Below are 22,864 nucleotides of genomic sequence, written 5' to 3'. Positions count from 1 at the left end.
GAGGCATTATGCTGATTTAGTACCATTTCGTGACCATAATACGTATTTTTTAGTTTTCTTCTGTGTAATTATCACGAATAAATGATTTTTCTTTCTTGCTTTGTATGAGAGTCGATCGGAGCCGGATGCGTGCGTCAGCTTACGCGGGGGGGTGAGGCCTGTGCTTGCGGCGTGTGGTGCGGGGGGCGGGGCCCGGGGGCGCGGGGGCGGGGGTGGCGCGGGCGGCGGCGCGGTCAGCGGCGCAGCAGCGCGGGCAGGTCGGCGAACGCGCAGGCGCCGAGCCCCGCGCGCGACATGCGCCGCAGCAGCTCGCGGGAGTGCGTCACGCACGCCTCCACCGGGGACGTCCACTGCATGCCTTGCGATTCTGGAACATGTCGTTAACATCTTATTTTTTTATACAGAAATACCTCGAGGCTTGCAAACGCATGGCCACAATCACGCCTAATCATCAGCCTATCTGAATACGAGTCGTTTTAAAAATGAATCTGGAATATTTCCGCTTCAGTAACTAGTGCCAAAGTATAACTTGTCAACCACAAACAAAAAATACAAGAATTTACAGGGGTGTTCGGTTTAACAAGCTCAACTGCTAAAATATGATTTGAAATCATTTACTTGACAGAAATTAATTCTGTACCGTTTATAAAGTTCCATTGCGCATAATATACTACCTTAGTGCTTGATTATTTCAGTTAAGTTAGAACACTATCTAGTTTCGTGGAAAATTAACTTCACCTGTTGACGTAAACGTACCTAGTATGGCGGAGTTGAGCGCCTCGCAGACGGCCTCCCGCCGCACGGGCTGCAGCTGCCAGCCCACCGGGCTGTCCCACGGGTTGCTGTACGCGAGCAGGCTGAACGCGTCCTGAACATACAACAACGGTAACTAAATACAACTGACAAACATCAGCCTTGCGATGAAGCGAACAACAGGCGGTAACCCGACTTAATGGCAGCGCTGATATTCTGCCGTCCCATATGCAATAGGATGCTCTCTCCTGCCAGGGTTGCATTTAGGGGAGGGCATGAGGGCAGGACAAGAGAGGTTTAAGTAATATATCCAAATTTCTATGGGTAGGAACCTCCACATCTTACTTAAACACTTCCAGACCTCTAAGGGCCTACGTTAGCTGTTGCGGTTTGCACGTAACGAGTGGCTGCCTACTGAAATAAAGTATGACCAGCGCTAACTGCATGCGTTGCGTGCGACGGATTTTAGCTGCCGCACCCGCAGGCGTGCGCCCGCTGTGCACCAGCGCCAGCTAGCATAGGCCGTAGGCCCTAAATGCATATGATAAGATAGTTACCCGGCTAATGGGGAAATAAATGAACCATCAATACGGGTGTAGACGTTACCTCGAGCATGGCCTTGTGGTAGGCGTCCTGTGACAGCTTCTGGCTGGCGGCGTACAGGTCGCGGCCGAACGCCAGCATGCGCTCCACCGACGCGCGGCTGCCGCACTCCGCGTCTGCGCACACGCACTCTCAGCACACGCCCGCCACTCAAGGCGAAACAGACGCCAGACGCCAGACGCCAGCCGGCAGCGGCGCGGCGAACACTTCCCCAGTTCATTGCGTGCGCTACCGGGTATACACTAAACCGGAGCGTCTTGACCGCGCAATGAACAGAGAACACCGCTACACGCCCCGCTACCACTGGCGTTCAGTCCGCTGACTACCATAGATCGGCGGAGCGAACGAATTCTAATATATCGCGTGTTGCCAGCTCAAGCACATACTTTGCCGAAATTACGCGACCAATAACTAGCGACATATTTTCGAAATTACGTCACGTTTTATAGTAAACCGAAGTTTGGCTTGCGTTAAACGAAATTCCGAAGCTGATCGCGCTAAAACATATTGCTAGAAATTATTTAAAATAGCGTTGCAGGCGTAATCTCCCCGAAATACTGTCACATAATTTCCACAATTATGCTGTGTTTATATCAGTCGAATAAGTTGGAAAGTAAAATTAGCAGCGGAACTTCGGTCACGTATCTTCGGCATGTGCTTACATTAACCGTTGTGTGGCGAGCGACTGGACCGTGCAAACAAAGACTATCAGAACAGAATCTCACCGCTCAGCGATTAACTAACAGCACACACGATATTCAGAATATCGCTGATCGCCGCTCGCGCGTAGTCGTCACCGGGCCGATAGGATCCATCGCACCGAATATAATGAATGAATAAAATACATTGCCTTCTTGACTCGCCCCGGTGCTTTGGAAGAGTCAACATAATTTTAACTGCTTCAAAATCGCAGAATGTTGAATTTTCTGGATGTGATCAAAAATGCTGGATGCGTCAAAAATGTAAGGCAATGGACCAAGTGTATTTTTTAGCTTCGGTGAAGTGGATCCATAACTCGTTCCTTAGTGATGATTGGACGTTGATAAAGAGGACTAAGTAAGGGAGCGACTGTTTTTAACGAAGGTGAAGACTAAGGAACGATTTAAGCGACACTTAAACGCTATGAGCGCGGCAGTTAGCTTCGCATCCATAAGTAAAGGGTTGTGTACACATCTTGCGAAGCTTGAGTGCTGACATTAACTTTTTAGTTATTTTGACGTTGGCAATATGAAGATGAAGACAGTTTTTAAAATATATAAAATTTCAGACCGCGCGTCATCCTCAAAACAGCCACCTTTTATTTATGTTTTCATACCAAAACTGACTTCAACTACGTTGCAGCTAGAATAAAGTAGAACACCAGAGGCGTGTTCTTAAATAACGATTAACACAAAAGGTGTAGGTTTCACGGAAGGAGTTCGCTCAAACAGTGTGTAACCAAATCCAAAATGTGCAGGGAACAATACCGCGGCGGGCCACGGCACACAGCAGGCTCGGGACAAACACCCATGCGGGTCAGCCTCAACCCCCCCTTTATAGTTACCAATAAATAAAATGACGATACTGTGTGAGTTATAATTAAATTTAAATACAATACAGAATAATATGCGAATATAATAAATAAGCGCCCCCCATTTATATTTTGTCATGCAGGTTTGCATGCTCACCGCCACACAACATAAGTTTTAGTTCATTTTTCACACCTAGTTTAATTACCGAGATACTAAAACCGTGCAAAACGATTCTCAACTTAGGAAATGCCGCAAGACAAAATAAAAGGAAACAAGTTGAAAACCGTAGGGTAAAAACTTTGAAACAAATGTACTTACTTCTTCCAAACTAAAGGCTTAATTACTTACATTTTACGATGAACTTAAGAATATATGGTTCAATGGCGTTTGATGAATGATGACTGGATGATAGGAAATGATGAGAGGTCATCCAAAAACTTAAGTATTTGTCACAATTTTTATGGAGCAGATACTGATACACCCGATTCAGACATTCAAAGTCAATTAGCTATTTTTTAGTAAAAATTGTAAAAATAAGTGCGACGATAGCTTTGGATGGCCTCTCAGATGATGAAAAAAGGCAGGGAAGAGTGTCTCAAATTGGAAGGAGTTATATTGGAAATAACACTGCTTCATTTGAAAAGAAAGAACTGTTCAAGCTTTACAAACTGGTAGAATAGACTGTCAGAAAGAGAAAGCGGGAATTTAAAATCAGTATCAGATGACACTGACAGCGGATTAGAAGAGAACTCTGGGTTGTTGTAGATGAAATCGTGTGATTTCTCGATTTTATAATCGCGCTCTTACACCGTTTCAATATGCGACTTTCAACGAGCTGAAGATCGAGAAACCAGCCGATGATGGAGCGAGCCCACGAACAGATACTGAACCAATACCGCGACTCCGCGCGCCGAACACGATGGCGCAACTAAAATGGCCACCACTCACACGAGAATTTACAGCGTCAAAGACATAACGAGAGGACGACCGATTGCAAAGAGCTCTCAACGTCAACACAATGTTGAACGCGTCGCAATGTTTACACAAAGTCTTACACACTAATCACTAAATCCTAAAAATTTCAGATGTTATTTGTTTTCATCAGGACTCAGTCTCAGAGCATATTAGTCTAATAATATTAGTGTTTTGTTTCATTTTTTCTTTCAATTTGTGAGACAAAACCTGCCGGGTTTCTCAAAGCTAATAAGTCTAATATATTAGTGTTTTGTCTCATAAATTGAATGAAAAAATGAAAAAAACACATACTAGGTAATATTACACTAATATGCTTCGAGAAACTAGGTCCAGTACGGTCGTTCAAAGAAATCACGGTCGCGAGCTCCGGTGGTGCAATCGCGATAGCACATTTGACGCGTATAGTCAGAAGTGGGTTCGAATACCTCTCGACGCTTCCGAAAAACTAATTCATTTTCAAAAATACATGTCAGACATTATGTTCAAAAACAAATGGTTATTAATCTGTCATCTCCCAGGATAAGAGGATCAAAGGAATTTGGGCACAAATTTGTGCCTCTGGGAGAGGACAGGTTAATCGCTGCGGTCGTCAAAGTCGGTAATTTCGTTCCCGATATACAACGTCAAATAGGTCACGTTAGGGCAGCCATCGTGTTGTTCGCGCGGCGCGGGCGATACCCACCGCAGTGGAAGTCCGGCATGAGCGCCGCGACGCTCGCGGTCACCCCGGGCATGCCCTTGACCAGCGGCAGCGCCTCCGGACCTACAACCCACACCCGTCACAACCGTCCCCCGGGCCCCGGGCCCCGCCCGGCCACCAGACCCGGAGACAACACGGACCCCGACATTAGACACTGACTCGTAGTTGATAGCACTGGAAATTTTCTAAAATGACCAGCTGTGGCATAGTGTGTCATCATATCAGTCGTACGACGTCCACTGTAGGACTACTCCCCCATATACGTCTAGTTGCTTCAGTAGGAAGAATCTCGGTGGTGGACGTCCTACGCTGCGTTTGCCGTAGGCACGTTTCCAAATATACGTATTTATTTGTAAGAAAAACACAGCAATGCTTTTTTGACTAAAATTTTCATCAACAATCCCATAATACTTCTTTTTTTACTAAAATCTGTTTTCATCTGAAATAAAATTGCCAGTTGCTATCAACTACTCTACTCTGCTCAATACAATCACAAAATAAAGCCAATATAATTTCAGGAGGTATGCGGTTGTCGGAGTCAAGTGGCACTTAGCTTGTTCCTTTGACCATGGCACAAAATATGACATTTGACAAACAACCTAAACCATCACATGTTACTACGAAACAACTTACATATTTCAATTATATTTTACATTGATTCAATTGATAAATCTTTCGTTTTGTTAATGAATAAAACCGCCCGGCTCTAGATCAAAACTTTAACTGGGATTAATTTGTTGTCAAATGATATTATGCACCATGTGTTCGTGCAGAAGTTAGCCACTGCGCCGGAGCAGATCCACGGCGATGGCGCAAGCGATGATCGCTAAACAAAGTAAATAAATAGTAACCATGCGACTAAGTGCGATGAGATGCCAACTAATGCCGGTGCGAGAAGCGACGCAAACTATAGCATGCACGCTGAAGCCGCAACCATACCTACTGATAGCCTTCAGGCCTGGCATTTGGCATGCACTATATGCAGCTAACTGTGCGGTTTGAGCGCGCCGTCTCTTTCTCAAGCGATACTTTGAAGAGGGACGGCACGCTATAACCGCGCGGCTAACCTCATAGTGCGTACGTAGCCTTAACCTAGCAGGCCTCTTTTCTTTTCAAGCTTTAAAATTGGCGGGAGAGTAACAAAAGAATCGGGTAACAATGTCGGGCACTTTGGTCACCACGCTCGACAATGTCGGACATTTTATTCATCACTTTCGAACTGTTTATTTGAATATTGTATCCAACTAACAGTTAATCGGCAGCCACATTTTTCGTTTCTTTTAAAATTCAACAAAACTTATTATGACATTCAGAGTGGACAAGTACATTAATACCATTTATACAAACCGTACGTGAACGTGTTTTTTTATAACATTTACCCCCAATTTTCGTATATACAGGCAAAACATAAAGCGGCTAGCAAACGATAAAATAAATAATGACGAATGTTATATTGTATGAGTCTAGTTAAAATTATATGTATGAATGGCATGAAATGCAAATAATAAATAATTTTAAAAAATCAACTGCGAAAGTACATAGAAATAATACCGTACACATTATTAATATCATGTTAATAAAGATAAACCATTGTAATTAATAATACATCTGTTAATAAATAATAAGAATCAACATTTATAATGTGAAGTGTATGACTCATAGATATAATAAATTTTGAAACCCAATTGAAATGAATTCATTAAGTTAAAATTTATCTTGTTTATGGTATACACATTTCAACCTGTCTGTAGGTTTTGATTGTTTATTTTTCAAATAAGTATTGTTGTAGAACACAGCACAGTCAGAGCACTTGATCATATTATCTTATTTTTTATTTACACCACTACTGTATGCATAGAGCACATACAAAAAATAGTAGATTTTCCAACCTCTTTTTTTACATAAAACTGGCCGTAATTGGCCCCTATCTTGTCCGATGTAAAGTGCCGATACGGCAAAGTGTATCCGACTAGTTCAGTAAATTTCCTGCCATGCCTTTTAATCTCAATTTATCATGGCGAAAACATTATTTCAAATTAGAATAGGATCGCTAAGACACTAAGCTGTTGGTCACAGACACAGCCAGTGGTGGTCGATCAGCGAAGGTTCGGGTACGCACCGTGGTGGGTGCCGTTGGCGGGGGCCGCGGGCGGCGAGGGGCTCATGTCGACGTCGGAGTCCTTGCGGGCGTCCGTCGCGCCTTCCGCAACACCTGGAATCATACAGGTGAAGGATGATAACTAATAACCATTTTCAGTCAAGACGCCAGCGATGCGTTGACTTATGGCTCTAGACTAGAACGTGGTCGCTTACTATGAGCGATATAAGGCATATACCCAATACTAATATTTTTCTTGCATACTAGAACTGGCTAAGTGTGTGCAGCCATTAGATTAAGACCATTGTAATCCACACTTAAAGCGAATAAACGAATATTAATATAATTGTCATCAGAATTTAATTATGTTGTTAACGCATTCACTGCCACCTGACTTCCACAGGTGCCACCGACGCACGTGTGCGTTCAAAATGTATGAATAATTATGACAGCGGCACTGGGCGAAGTTCCGAAAACGCATATGTGCGTCGGTTGCAGTGAATGCGTTATTTAAATTCTGATAAACGTCATCATCATATCAGCCATAGGAAGTCCATTATTAGACATCTATAGGCCTCTCCATAGACCAGCAGTTGCTTCGGTTGGAAGCTGCCTGCATCCAATGTGAAACCGCGGCTTTAACCAGGTCATCCGTCCATCCCATTGGAGGACGTTCTACGCTGCGCTTGCCGATCCGCCTTCTCTATTCGAGATTATTTCTGACCCAACAGCCATCTTTTTTCCGTGCTATAATGGCCTACCAACTGCCACTTCAGCACGCGAATTCGCTTGGTTATATCGGCGACCCTCGTTCTTCTACGTATCTCTTCGTTCTCAGATGAACGTATTGAAAATGAAATACTTAGGATACTTACAGCCTTATTTATAAAAAAACCTTAATTGAGGTTTGATCGGTCTGTTACTTAGCAGACTGATTAAGCTTAGGGTTCACTAAAAATATCTTCGGTATGGTTTTTTGCTCTTTTCAAAGTCAGCTGTTCAAACTTGTGGCGGCCATTTGACTTAGCAGGGAGATAAAGGAGGGTCTACGGTCCTCTAACTTTAGCAGAGCCTTGATCGACTGATTAGCGCTAACAGACGTTTATGAATCATGTTTTTTAGCATCGGGCCTTCAAGGAGGCTCTAACTTTTTATGAATAAGGCTGTTAGATGGCAACACCGCTAGCTATCAGATGTCTAGCGACGTCAAGGTCTGTCAAAACCTTGACAGTGGGGGTGGGGGGACTGACCGTTGGTGTGTCGCGGCGCGCGACTGGTGTGTGATATGACGGAGGTGGCCACCCCGTTACTGCTGGCGCCGTTCTCGCTGCAACCCTGGAAACAACACGCTCTACATTATCCTACTGATACTATAACAGAGATGAGTTGATTGGGACGGAGTCTCGTCTCGCCATTCGAGAGTTAAGTCACCAGTGGAACGTGCAAAATATCTGCAATGTCCTACCGGCTTTAGTAACACAGTCGTATCAGATATTTATGCACGCTTTGGGTGTCGGATATTGGTGCTAGTGACAGTACTATGGTTTATTGAGTCTCGCTCAACTTGCAGCTTAATGTAATCAACAGACGAAGGCCTCGTCGCGTCGGACTCCTACCCTTCGCTTCAAACAGTGAGATGGAGCGTGATAGATCAAGAGTGCATCATTAACCCTTTTCATGGCTTACTTCATGTTCTGTCTGGTGAGACGCAAGCGAGTGGTGATTCGCGCGATTCAGTAAGCCATAGGCATAGGCAAGGATGACCCTGACTTCACATTTCCGAGAAGAAGCACACCGTATTAGCTAATCGTCACAGCGAGGCTACTGCCGGAAAGAGACGGCGTATGATCAGTCACCTCCGCCTGCTCGGTCCCGTTGACCATCTCCACAAACTGTCGGCACTGCAGCAGGAACAGCAGTTCGCGCTCTCGCTCCAGGAGCCCGGGGTACAGCCGCCGCGTCAGCTCCACCGCCTCGCCGATGCGCCCCGCTATCACCAGCTTTGAAATCTCTGAAAACACACACAACATTATTTTGGATAATGCTAAAACGGGTGGACGAAAAGAGCCTACAGAATAGAGAGTCTGGAGGGTCAAAAGGAAGGACTGTTATCGTACTGTACTGAAAACACTCGCTACCTGTATTGCCATAAATCATTGGTGCGCTAGGGACAGCGCGCCGTGCGTCACTTGTTTATAAACGCTTATACTTGCACTGGCGTATGAGAGTTTATTAGTAAGGGCAAATAATTTAACAAATACTATGCTTGTTTATATATATATATTTTTAATGAAAATGAATCAGCAGTCAGGATCAATCCGTTAGAGATAAAGCTCGGTTTGCGAGATGCAGGTCCGGTATGCTACTTTCTAATGCTTGCTTGCAAGCGACGAAGTGCACTAGTTTACTGTCGCCAAACACGAATTCATCGACTTGCTGCGGACGTCAGAACGACGTTATCTTTGGTATTATACGTTACGATATCGAAGCCTGATCAAATCAATAAACTATTTGTTTAGCGCAGCAGTATCTAGGTATTGTGTAGTGTACGGGTCTGGCGACTCACTCTGTCTGTTTTTAATGGACGTGATATCCTCCTGTATGGGCATGGCCGTGGCGCGTGAGAAAGCCTGCGCCGTGCTGCAGTACCCGTGGTGCACCAGGTATGTCGACACCATCCTGCAACACAAAACAACACAATACAGATTAATTTGGTAATGACCCCCCCATAACTTCGAGTTTCGACCGCTATGGGATTTCACAGTTGCAGTTTGCTAATGGCCCCATGATGGAAGAGGAAGAACATAGCCGTATCGGATTACCAATCGGTTTACAGTCCAATCGAAAGCTATTTTTGAAAGTACGATGATCGTGAAGCACCAATAGTTCACACGTAGTTTTGAATTGTATTTACATTGCTACTTAAGTTTACTGAGACACGTTTCACAGTGTAATAAAATCTTACAAATCAACATCTTCGCGACGGCAGTCCGCTGCGTTTTGTGTCCCGTTCGTAGACTTACTAAGGCGCAACCGTTTGCCGTAAACACCATGTTGACAAGCCATATTCGACCTATGAAATCCCATCGTGAAATCTAGGATAACGTTCCCTAACTAGTAAGATACGGCGGGGTGGCGGTGGCTGTTACCTGTGCAGCACTTGCTGCCACTGTCCCTGCGCGTCGGGCAGCGGGAACTCGTCGATGGCGAGCCTTGTGCGCGCGCGCAGCTCGCGCAGCATGTCTTCGATGTCGAACACGAACGGCTGCTGCCCGAAGTTGGCGTCCACCACCTCGCCCGGTGTCTGGAGGCCCACCGTCGGGTACAAGTTCGGCTGCACAACACGGGGACAGTTTAATCGACCGCTTTAAGCAGAGAAGACTCAAGCGCCGTCTACAAGGTATAATTTACAAGCGGTAGCCTTTGTTTAACAGTATGCTATGTAGGCTACAACTACTTAATGCACACTTACGAAGTTTCTTAACACTGATTGATTAATACAACGGCCAAATGTCTACCTTTGGAATCTCTTAGTTTTTGAGCACAATTTTCTATTGATATATTTTATGCGAGCAATGATTGTGTTTGTCGAGGGAACTGAGTCAGATTTCAATTTGATAATCCATTGATAGATTCAATTAAATATAAGGTAACCTATGTCCATCCTCAATATACAAATGAACTCCTTTATCCATCAAAATCGATTCAGAGGTGTTGCCGTGAAACAGAGAAACAGACAGAGTTACAGAGTTAGTTAAATATACAAACGAATTAAAAAATGACATATTTATGATTTACAATAAGGCAACCGGACGGTTTTGGATTGAGGAATATACGTGCCACTAAAAGTCTTTCTTTCTTCTTCTTAGAACTGACCGGCAGTCCTCGGAAGGCGATGCCGAGGTGGTGGCCGTTCTTTGTGTAGAAGCAGGTGTTGTCGACGAGGTTGACGCCGCAGCCGATAACGTCGCCCGTCGTGAACGTGGGCCCGTACGGCTGCCCCGTGCCCGACGAGCAGAACGAGTGCCCGTCGTCGCCGTGATAGCCGTACGAGTTCTTGTCCCACCCTGGAAACAACCAGCGAACACGTCTAGCACTCACCTATGCACCGGGTGGCTTAGGTGCAGTACACGACATTAACCTGACAGTTTCCACCAGAGATGTGCGAGGATGTGTTACGAACGATGTGTTTTTTCATGAACCAATAGAAACGCTTAATTAACCTATGCTCGCTCCGCTCAGCTGTTGTCACTAGAACTGTGCCGTGCGAGGATAGTTAAATGAAGCGTTTCTATTAGAGATGCAACGGATATCCGGCCAGTATCCGGTATCCGGCCTATCCGGCCACTATTTTACTATTCGGCCGAATACCGGATAGTTGCGTACTATCCGGCCGGATACCGGATCGTAAAAAACTTATAGTTATGACTGGTATTTATTTTTGGATTTTTTCAATTATTAACATCAATTTATTATTCTAGGTGGCTGTTTCACCACCCATTGATTAATTTTAAATGACGAATAAATGTGATACCGTCACGCGTCTATTCAAACAAAAAAAAAACAGAAACGACATCATATTTATCCTTCATTTAAAATTAATCAATGGGTGGTGAATCAGCCCTTAAGTTCATTAATTATACTCAACAAGTTGCAACCTGTGTACGTAAAACTAGGCCGAATATCCGGCGGCCGGATATCCGGCTATCCGGCCAACGGTCCCGCCGAATATCTGGTATCCGGCCAAACCACTATCCGTTTCATCTCTAGTTTCTATTGGTTTATGAAAAACACATTCCTCGCAACATTATTATCGCACATCTCTGGTGGAAGCACAGCCTAAAGCTGGAGTTGTGAGTGGGCTCTGCCGCCGCGACATTGACGCTGCGACAGCGCGGCAAGTTAAGACAGGAACCGCGGGGCTACTCCGAAATTCAAAAATCTAAGTTCGTGTCATTCCGTCTTTCTGACGCGTATACTGTTTAATACGAGAGGAGGGACGATACGATACGAACTTTGATTTTCAAATTTCAGAGTAGGCCCTCTGGCGCGGCGTCGCTGTTCGCGTTCGGAAAGCGATTCGTACGTACTACATTGACGTACGTACTACACCAACGCCACACATTGTAAAATTTGCACACGATTTTGCGCAGTTAACTTGGAAGCTAAATATACCGGACAGCTAAGGATTAGAAATAATTGAAATTACCCGCCTACAATCTGTGTCAACATTCCGATCTGGCCGTTTTCAAACCTATATAGGATAAAAAGGCATTTAATGTACGAGCGTCCTCCACCTTAAGTCACATCACCTTCATGTGCCACCAGGCGTGATTGTACCTAATCAAACGCAAACGCAAGCCTTCTCTCCACGAACAAAGCCAAATGGAAATGTAGTGTCAAAAATTTGCACAAAACTTATACATTGTCAACTTGAGTTTCTTGCCGAATTCTTTTCAAAGAGCTTTTACCGAACCGGTGGTACATATTTTGACAGTAATAAGTGCTTGAAATATTTCAAATCGAATAAATATATTTCGACTTTTTCTTAAAATATTTACGAACATAGAAATAATAAAAATGTAAGCAGTTCGCAAATCGATCGTTTCGGACTTGATAATGATTTACGTATGCGTCGCACGTCCCGAGTTGTAGGCAGTTGCTAACGGAGCTGTTACTTGTCTCTAAACTATGGAGGTAACTGCTAACTTGTGAGGTAGGTTAACACGGAATACAACGTCTAAAGAAATAAACGCAAAAGAAGACTAGCTATTGACGAAATTACAAATTTATTTCAGTTCTGGCTTTGCTAGACAGCGTATTCGCTGTGAAAGGTTATCAGTTTAAACGATAATGCGAATAGAATAGGGAGGATTTTATCGTCAATTTCAAACAAGCAACCTCATTCGCACACTCATCTTTTTATCAATTTCGATAAATGTCAGCTACAAACTTGGATGTGGCTATGTCTAACTAAACCGTCAATAAAGTAGTAATATCTCCTTGTTTGTATCCATTTATGGGTAAGTAACCTGAAATCTAAAGGCATGTATTCACTTTGATTAGTGATTAGTGCAGGTGATTAGTAGGCTTTATTGGCTAACCTAAGGCGCCGCGGTCGTATTCACAATCTCTTTCTACCCTCATCCTACACCGATTGGCAGAAAGAAGCCGTGAATTTGATAGTGAATTGGAATGAGTTAGGTAATAGTATGGCTCCAGGTTAGGCTGGACCAACGGACACCTTTATTTTTAACATCATGATCATGACATCGTTCATCACATTTCGTCTCATTAAACTGTCAACATTTTTCTCAATACGATACATTAAAGGTAAAGGTCACAAACCTTAACTTTCACTTTGCAACATTGTAATAGGATGAGAAAGTGTACATCTGTAAGCAAAGTCATTAACATGGGCGTGTCCACTCACCAGGCAGCCGGTTCATGTTGACGCCGTGGGCGGACAATCCGATGCCCATGTAGCCGTCCCGGCCCTTGGAGACGATGCGAACCTCGAAGTAGTACAGCCCGCAGGCCGCCGGGATCGGGTGCGTGGCGCGCACGCTCGCCGCGTCCTTGTGAGTCTTGCCATGGCCTAGAACAAGGGTACACTTCGTCAGGTGACGCACTTTTAGATGGTCTTGGTTAAAGCCACGTATCCACTTGAGAAGCCTCAGGCCAAGTGACCTGCCTCGACCCGCGGCAGCGCAAGTGGAGACGCTGCCTCAACCTGAGCCACGCCGTGCCATGTGGCAAAGGTTGTTCCTGCTCCCACTTGTCATTTCGTACATTATTTACTGTAACGGCATGTCAGCACGCGATTTTTCTTAAGCCGCGTATCCACTAGAGGCAGCCTCGGGCCGAGCGGCTGCCTCGCTCCGAGGCCGCGCAAGTGGAGACGCTGCCAAAGGCACGGCTCAGACTGAGGCTCCTTTGAGCACGGCCAAAAAACCGACAAAATATGGCTCGGCTTGAGGCTGCTCGACTTGAGGCTGCTCTAATGGATACGCGGCTTTATGACTCAGCTGTATTAGTCGAAACTGATGTCGGAGTAGCGCTTGCGTGATCTGCGACAGAGATCTGATAACTTAACAATGGTAATAATCATGCGTGATGTAATGTGCTGGTAGAACAGTTACGTGCAAGGTTACTGTTACGATGGGGGCTAGTGCTTAGTGTCACTTTATTATTGTAATATACAAGAGTCAGATATTCTGTATTTATGTAGGTATACGTAAACATAATAAACAACGGCTGGTGCAACTGATACAGTACACTGATAGTGGTATTACAAGTACAGATAGGGCACATGTAATGGGATTCCTGCACAAGTTCCAGCTTTGTCTCGTAAACGCAGTAGTTCCTAGTCCCATTGGTCCGACCAACGAGGCTTTTGCAACCCGAATAATTCTCCCGCCTAATAGCTTTATTTTTGGAGATAATGAAATGAACGTTTAACGAAGAACTTCTAGTTCCTTGAACATCAATCTCAGGTTTTATCGTGAGCGTGCCGGTCGTTCGGCAGCTGGCACGATTTCTGCCGCTCATCCAAACAACAAGCACACTGACGAAAATACAAATTCAAACTCGAGCCAATATGAAAGACCACTATTACAAAAATATTGCAAAAAATATATGGAAGAATTAAGGAACACATCCACGCATAAGTGTAACTGCAGTTGAAGAGCAGCTACTGAACCCAGCTAATCACCTCTTTAGAATCAGTTATGTTTCACGGAAGGCAGTCTCCGTGTACTCAACGTTTCTACGCCTGCTCAGTCCTAATATAGCCTGATCAAAGTCTGCGAAACGCTGAAGAGGAAATGTAAACAAATATGAAAGTAAAACAAAAATACCAAGAAATTTATTCACAATGCCGAAACTAGTAGGGCGCGGTTGAAGAAGCAGTTAAATACGAAGCTTTACGGTTCAATTTCAAATCAAATGAATTCAAGAGACGAAATTCGCACGCGTCGTTGGATTCGACAAATAGTCAAGTCAAGGTCAAACATGTTGCTATACTATTTATTGTGCACAAACAATAGTAAAGAGACCGAAATACGAGATAAATAAAAAATTAGGAAAATGATTGGAAATATGTATACTAGAAGTGTCCTACTTAATTTTGCGTCTAAATAGTAAAGTTAAGTCTAACCAGACCATTGGAAATGTGAACGGCGGAAGAAGCCCAAAACATCGTAGATCATAAGAAAGCGTGTACAAATAAACGGTTGACTAACGCCACATGATAAACAACATGAGTATCCAATTTTTAAAACTCTTTTGTAGTCCACTACGTACGCATTATACGAATTAACCAATCCCATCGCAGTAATACGTGTAGGCGTGTTCTGGAGTGGTCCTTTACACGCACACATGTATGCGCAAAACAACAGGTTAACGAACCGCCACGTGCGCTCGCGCACAACAGTGATGTGATGATGCACGATTGCATTGGCTACATCAAGGTCTGGAGACTTTCAAGGTATTTGAAAAGGCAAATTTATTCACTGGTGAATGTAAAACGAAGCTTCGCTAATAAGAAACAGATAAGAGTATTTCTCAAAAAGTTGTCCCGTCATGAAATTGATAAGAAATCAATCATGTCAAAAAAATTATTAACCCTAAAGACGAGATCATAAAACATAAACTACATAAAAACAACCAAAATTTCTAGACGTCAGGAAAACGTCACGACATCTTGTGAGGAAAAAATCGTAATTTTGTAACTACATCAAAACTTTCTATTGGATCCAACAACAAAGATTATCTGACTTTTTATCACTTTTACCATTAGGTTTTGTATGTATTTAAAAACAATACTTATTATTTATTTTTTGTGGTGAAATAGCGTAAGGATTTTTTTAAATGAGTGGAAAACTGAAAAATTTAAAAATGGACAACTTTTTGAGAAATAATCATGTGATTCATATTTTACTGAAAAAAAAAATTAAAGCCCAAATAACTGATTAACGTGATTATAAAAACAAAGACTTGAATCCAATTGTCGCAAAAAACGTTGCTAAAAAGGCATTGTTAACAGGGAAAACGTTTATATCAACGAGATCAACGTCCCGGCCCGGCACAGAGACTCGCTCTTGACCCACGATAACACGGAAAGGGTTGAGTCATTGCGCTTAATGGCAACTTCTATCTGGCCTATTGTACCAATAACAATAAAAGCAAGTACTTGTTTAAAGGCGAGAGGCATAATTAAAGTGTTCAAGCTCTTCAAGCAAACAATGTGGGCTATCGCGTATGAATTCGCCGCTAGAGGCGCTAGTGTAGCGTGAGGTCTCCGAAATGATAAATCTCATAGTTTTTGGGTGAGCTACGCGGGTTTATTTATAATTAGAATAATTTTGTGAATATTTTGCAATATCTGAAATTAATTATGGCAAATATGCGTTCCGGGCCAACCAATGAATGTCTGTGTTTTGAGACAGTTTTGTCTTTCGGAAACCTTTGTCCTCCTTTTTTCCGAACAAAACGGGGACTATGCAACACTGTGGCATGCTCGATATTTTTATGGTACGGTTTTAAGGTGTATTAAATATGAGTTTAATCTAAACTTTGTTTTCACACCCGTAAAAACAGACTTTGAAAGCCATACTTAAAAACCTCACGCAACAGTGCGCCATCTAGTGAGACAAAAAACGATAGCCCTCATTGGAACAAAACATGCGTTGCAGGCATCGACCGGCTCTCATTCAGCCGACCGGAGCTTGATTCTTGACATTCGAAATGTTTCCGAACGTAAACTACATCGTTGAATAATGGATGCAGCTCTCGGGTAGGTATCTGATGAGTTATGAATTGGACGCCACTTAAGGGACATAACGAAAACCTCTTCCATGGAGTAAAACTACAATCATTTAATTAATGAATATTTGATCGACAGCGACGTGCTTAGAATAAGCGTGAAATCCACAAAATGTAAGCTCTCGAGGTCATCACTTCCTGATACTAGGCAAACAACATTTCAAGGCTAAGGCGCACTGCGTATCCAGTTACCTACATATAGCTAGCGGGAAAAAACTCAAATCGAATCCGTTAGGCAGAATCCGGCATTCTAAGAGAATCAAAAATACGAGGAAGTCTGAGATGCGTTCGAAGAAAGAAAGGTTTCCTGATTGTATGAATAAGTTAGTAATTCTATCTAACCAACCCTTGGCTTAAGATCCATTGCAGTTCCCTTAAAAAAAAAAACACTAAGAACGATAATTGCCAAGATGTCTAGAGCAAGTTTTATTTATTAAGGAAAACTAGATAAGTGTGTATGACTACGAATAAATAATTGAGTTGTTAACTATAAAACTAGTCAAGCGTAGTGAGGTGACCATTAAAAAGCAATAAACCACATCGATAAATCAAAGCTCGTAATCGGGTCGCAGGGAAACAGAACAATGCGCGGGAGCGTGGCGGGAAAGGCAAGATGGCGGATTCGCGGATCGAATTAGACAATCGTTAGCGTACCGTTGCTCCCGCGCCGCTCCAAACACGGTTTATTTATACGTTAGGTGAAGTGCAGTGCCTAACGTTTGCACAGGTACACCGTTAAGCACGGAAATGCAATACAAGGTTAGCACTTAGCTGTCGGATGAAACAGTCGATAAACCTGTTGATTCCTGCTCAAGTGCAAAGTAACAATATATGCCTAGTAACAGTAACAGATGCATACTAACCTTGGTGCAATGACTCTTATTGACATTCCACTTTTATTGGCTTTAAAATCACCATCTAAGCGTGCTTTATGACGCAAATACGACATCTCCATTGTATCATCACATCATAACATAACACACAAGTCTACTTCACTTCTATCTTTTACTTACTCAATTATGGTGGCGCGCTGTAATTGTTGAAAGTCGTTTTACTGCCTAGACACAGTAAAAGCGAGATAAATATGACAAAGAGGCTCGTAAAAGCATGAAACATAAACGTTAATTTGCAAAGAGAGCTCGAAAGGAAGTCATGAATAATATAACAAACAGGGAGATTGACAACGACACGGGGTGAGTAAATACAAATAACAGAATTACGACGAGCTGTCTGTCTACATATTACGTACGTAGTTTAAGACCAAAAGGGAACACGTGCATGCTATTACTATTTATCACAGCCAGTGCTTATAATTATATTTATAGCAAATTGCCCTACTGTATGTAGTTCTATAAACAAATTACGTATAAGTATGTATCCGGTTGACGTATCGAAACCGGTTAATGTGGATATCATACACACATTCTTAAATCCACACATCCCCCGCTTGTTATTTTTGTAATCTAAGATGGACCCAAAGTTAATAGTAATACTTAATTGTTATTTAAGATACATCCGATATAGCAAACAAGAAAGATTTGTAAGAAATGATAATATTAAGATATTTAAGATAAAGAATAGTATCCCGCCCGAGCCTATACAAAATATGTAAATCTACAAAGAAGACAGTACACGGACAAAAAATTTGCAAGCCACACCAAGAAACATGTGTAACTATAAAACTAACGCAAACTAAGGCCAAAAATATAGCAGAATTATATAGGAAGTAGTATGGTAACATAAACATGCCGTTATTCATAAGATTCCAATTTGGTAAATGAGTAAAGTGCGAATGCGCGGCGAGCGCCCTAATTTCCAGTGCATTCTGCTGAGTTTCCAGCTGAGCAAGCTGTTAGTCACACGCCAGGGTAACACTAGACTCCAGCACAGTCTTTACAAACATCGATTAAAAATGACACTCCAGAATATGTAAAACGCCTTTAGGCACGCAGGAAAACTGTCATTCAATTTATCGATATCGATAAACACTTTGATGCCACGGTCACAAGGGGGGTTCATGAATATGTATATGTATGTAGACATACGATACATCCAGAAGCGTAAGTGGAGATATGGCAGGTGGGGTCTTCGTCCCGGACCCTGCATCCCACCTTCCAACAAATAGAGAAAACCATGGTCCATTAGACAGAACATTTGGGGGCCCCATATGCACCACTTACGCTTCTGGCTGCTCGTCGATATTTCTCACTATCGCGAACATGTTTAGATTAGATTCATCATTAATCATTATATTCTTTCCGTTTGACCACAACATCTACAAAGAATTTATATTTTATGTAAAGTCAATAAAACTACACGATATCGACTCTCGTACGGAGCATCTCTAAAATGTTGTGGTAAAACGTAAAAAATACTGAGGTTGTTGGTGCTTAAAGCGGGTCGAGTTATCTGTTCGTCATGCATTGCCGGGTTGGTTCGAGCGGCCGCCCGGGGGCGGCGCCATCGCCATTGCATCGTGGTGCACAATGAATGACGCATGCAACCTGGACTATACGCGAGTAAGAGCAAGTGGTGCTATGGAGCCGATGTAACACTATAATAACTAAGAACTAGTTTATCACTATGTTACTATAAATAAAGATAACCAAGTCTAACAGCCTTATTCATAATAAGTTAGAGCCTCCTTGAAGGCTCCTTGAAGGCCCGATGCTAAAAAACATGATTCATAAACGTCTGTTAGCGCTAATCAGTCGATCAAGGCTCTGCTAAAGTTAGAGGACCGTAGACCCTACTTTATCTCCCTGCTAAGTCACAAAATGGCCGCCACAAGTTTGAATAGCTGACTTTGACAAGAGCAAAAAACCATACCGAAGATAATTTTTAGTGAAGGGAGAGTTACGCAAAGATTTAAAAAAATACAGGAAAATTTATTTTCAGGAATTTGTATTTAAAACTCCTCTAAATTAGGTATTTATTACTGCTTCTTTACTAACAATAAATATAAAAAAAAATGGATTATTAACATAATTACGGCTTTTTGCACTTAGGTACAACATAAACATGCGGATCGGAAATGGCGGGAAAACAAACATCTCGCTTTTAATTTTATTTTCCTGCTAATTTGCTGTCACTGCTGTCAATTTTTATTTTTTAATTATCGATGAGGCCATTTTTTGTCTTTAATTTGTCAAGATGGCCAACATAACGCGTCTAATCCGTCTATCAGCATCTCAACGACTAGCAGACTGCTAGCAAGCGTTTATGAATCATACTTCTTGACAACCGTCTAACAAGCTTAATCAGTCTGCTAAGTAACAGACCGATCAAACCTCAATTAAGGATTTTTTATGAATAAGGCTGTAAGTGTTTACATCCCACTGTCGGGCGCAGGCGCAGGACATGAGGGACTGAATCAGTCTCCACTCGGATACGACTCAAATTTAATTGCATTTAAGATTTTTTGCATTCTATACGAATGTTGACTGCACTGGAAACGAGTCTTGTAATTTGCATCATCTTAATCATGTGCGTGGCTTTATTAGTAAATGTTCTTATGCTATTTACACAAACTAAAGATATTTACCAAATATAAACGTGGCGGCAGTTGATTGTTATTTAAATGGTTGAAGTTTACTTAATCTAATACGGGTGACGTTTCAGTTGCAACCAGCACACACATTGCCTTTCCGTAACACACGAATCTCTGCTATTACTAGCAGCTGCAAGAATGTGCAATCAACAAAGCTAAAAACAATATTCACAGAAGTATTATTTTGATGGATAACAACCTTTGTTAATAGGATAAGAGCGAATTATTAGACATTTCCCTAAAGGAAAAGTTCAGGAAAATACAAAAACGAAAGCAGAGACGGCGGGGTCTCTTCCGCTGGGCGGAGAGAATAAGTAAACAACGTTTTGGGAAACTATTACAAGACTGGCACAAGGCGATAACTTTGTCAAGGCCTCGCCATCTCATTCTAAAGCAGGACATAGCATTTAAACATTATTGACCCAGCGCAGAAAAACGAGAGCGAAACATTTGCTGCAGTATTTGATCAGCATCCGGCACTACTTTGAAAACAATCCGCATCATTTTTCGCTTCACAGTTCACACAAAATTCGTCAGCAAATAAAATCGGGTTAGTATCAGATGGTCGTAAACGCAACTGGTCTACAGCATCAATTCGTCGTAAAATCATCTGGACGAAATAGCAACTAGGCTGATAAAAAGTAACTCGTCTACGAAGCGACTCAACAGAAAATCACTTTGTCTACTGTCTTATTATCGATTCGACGTATATGTGAGTGGTCGAAATAGGTTGATCGCCTATTAAGCAACTCGTCTTAAAAAACGAGTGATCTACATAGTAGGTCGCCCGCTAAGCAACTCGTCGTGTGCGAATCGGATGCAAAGCGAAAAAATTATATATTATGTCAAAGTTCATAATATTTACTATTATGTAAATAATAGTTTCCAAAGCATGAATCGTTTAAATCGGTTCCATAAAACCTAACCTAACTTGTTTTCATGATGAAAAACAGATTAAGTATTAAAAACGGATTAGTTATGGTACCTTGAAAAAACGTCATAAATTAAGAACCTTTATGCTGTTTTACTGCTAATAATTAATTATCTTAACTCTTGATTATCTTTTAAGTAGTAAGAGTTAGCCACTAGTAGTGTCTTAAATAAATTAACTTAATTTTGACCTGTAGATAGTTCCCTTAAAATTAACAGAAATCAAAAATAACACGATGTATATTATGGTTTTGGTGGAATATAAGGTCTACGTGTGTCGTGGTTGTGTTGTGTTTTATTTGTAGAGATTATATTTTAAACAGACTATTATTTCTGTCGAGTTGCTTTTGAGACCAATTAATTACTTTTTAAGCGAATTGTGAAAGAGTCCAGTTACTTTTTGGGCTACCTGATAATTTGTCAAACTGATTTCTGTCGAGTTGCTTCTAAGACGAGTTACAATAAGGGCAGCAGCAGCAGCAGAAACGGCAGAAACTGCCAAAGCAGGAAAATACAGTGGTCTTGGTGCCGAATATGATTTTGTACCTTTCGGCGTCGAGACCCTTGGTCCGTGGGGCCCTGGCGCTCCCTTCAAAGATCTATCAAAGAGACTCAGTGATACCACAGGAGACCAAAGAGCTAACAGTTTCCTCGCTCAACGCATCAGTCTTGCGATCCAGCGGGGAAATGCTGCCAGCATCTTTGGTACCATGCCGCAGGGTCCATTTTTAGATTTATTAGGGTTTTAGCTTATTTAATTTTATTGTACCTAATATACCTTTTTTATAGTTGGACCTGTATTATTCTGGAAATAAAAATCTTTACTTTTGTTACTTTTTAGCCTAGTTGCAATTTCGTCAAGATGGTTATAGGACGAGTTGATGCTGTGTCCAGCTGCGTTTACGACAATCTGATACTAACCCATTAAAATCAAGTCACACTAACAAACCGGTGCTTGCTTTTAAAAAACAGATAGAGTATTAACCAAACGTAATGAACTTCCTACAGTTAAACTGTGAGCTAATTTGTTCGTCGAAATGATAGTTCGCCGAGCAAGCCGCGTGGTTCCCTGCCGCGTTACCGGCCTTGTGCCGACGATTAGCTCAAATTCAATTATGCGTACACGACTCACTAAGCCTTCTACTTCCACCAGTCAACCAACGAACCGACAAGTCATTTAAAGTAAGCATTAACCTAAATATTTAGATGAATCAATAAGCGATTTTAAATTAGAACCCGACTAGTCACGCTTAAGAGATACTAAACACAATCAAAGTAAATTAAAGCATTATCTATAGACAGACGATACATACTCGTATCCTGATTTAATAAACTGGGAAATAATGGTGTTTTCAGGTTGAAGCCGAATGCAATTACCTGCTACATTCAACTTCCAATTCCATCCAACGCGCGCAGCAATGTTGCCTGCTTACTGAAAATTCCGATGTCCCAGACGAATGAGAATTCAACAATAATTAATACCGAAATGGAATAAACAAGGTTGAAACCACAAGTTTCTACAAAACAAACATTCAGGTAAAAGTACTTATACCATTTCCAGTCCTTACAGTGGACCACATAACACAATATCGTTTTTCAATAAAACTGCTGTGCACATGCTCATAAAGTCTGTAAAATATAGGTCGCACACGAGTCTAGAACGAGACGGAGCACAAGAACAATACAGTAACAATTTCACTGGAACCATACTAGTATTTGCAGCTAAAGACCTCTATTGATAAAACTCTTAAAATACTCGTAAAATAGGAACAATTACAGAAGTAATGAGACAGAGCTATATTTTTTTTTATTATATGCTTGTCTAATTGCGTTTTTTTTTTATACGACTGGATGGCAAACGAGCAAGTGGGTCTCCTGATGGTAAGAGATCACCACCGCCCATAAACATCTGCAACACC

At 42.1% G+C, this 22,864-nt stretch overlaps 1 protein-coding gene across 5 annotated transcripts in view; it reads right to left on the bottom strand.

The window, feature by feature from the left end:
* Positions 1-205: 205 nt before the first annotated feature.
* RanBPM (Ran-binding protein M) overlaps positions 206-22,864 on the bottom strand; it is a 41,981-nt gene continuing 19,322 nt past the window's right edge. Inside the window, exons 2-13 of one of the 5 annotated variants that reach the window (XM_074097023.1) lie at positions 18,511-18,576; positions 13,074-13,238; positions 10,481-10,707; positions 9,790-9,974; positions 9,207-9,319; positions 8,497-8,651; positions 7,891-7,975; positions 6,662-6,754; positions 4,525-4,605; positions 1,360-1,472; positions 757-868; positions 206-367 (exon numbers count right to left, since the gene is read on the bottom strand). In XM_074097023.1, coding sequence (XP_073953124.1) covers positions 234-367; positions 757-868; positions 1,360-1,472; positions 4,525-4,605; positions 6,662-6,754; positions 7,891-7,975; positions 8,497-8,651; positions 9,207-9,319; positions 9,790-9,974; positions 10,481-10,707; positions 13,074-13,238; positions 18,511-18,576 — 1,529 coding nt within the window. In that variant the 3' untranslated portion in view covers positions 206-233. The remainder of the gene's footprint in view (positions 368-756; positions 869-1,359; positions 1,473-4,524; positions 4,606-6,661; positions 6,755-7,890; positions 7,976-8,496; positions 8,652-9,206; positions 9,320-9,789; positions 9,975-10,480; positions 10,708-13,073; positions 13,239-18,510; positions 18,577-22,864) is intronic. The other 4 variants (XM_074097024.1, XM_074097027.1, XM_074097026.1 and 1 more) reach the window with 4 other exon arrangements.

The sequence above is a fragment of the Choristoneura fumiferana genome, chromosome 14 (assembly GCF_025370935.1).
Source record: "Choristoneura fumiferana chromosome 14, NRCan_CFum_1, whole genome shotgun sequence".
Taxonomy (NCBI): domain Eukaryota; kingdom Metazoa; phylum Arthropoda; class Insecta; order Lepidoptera; family Tortricidae; genus Choristoneura; species Choristoneura fumiferana.
The sequence above is the reverse complement of the archived record's forward strand: the minus strand, read 5'-3'. Positions and strand labels throughout refer to the sequence as shown.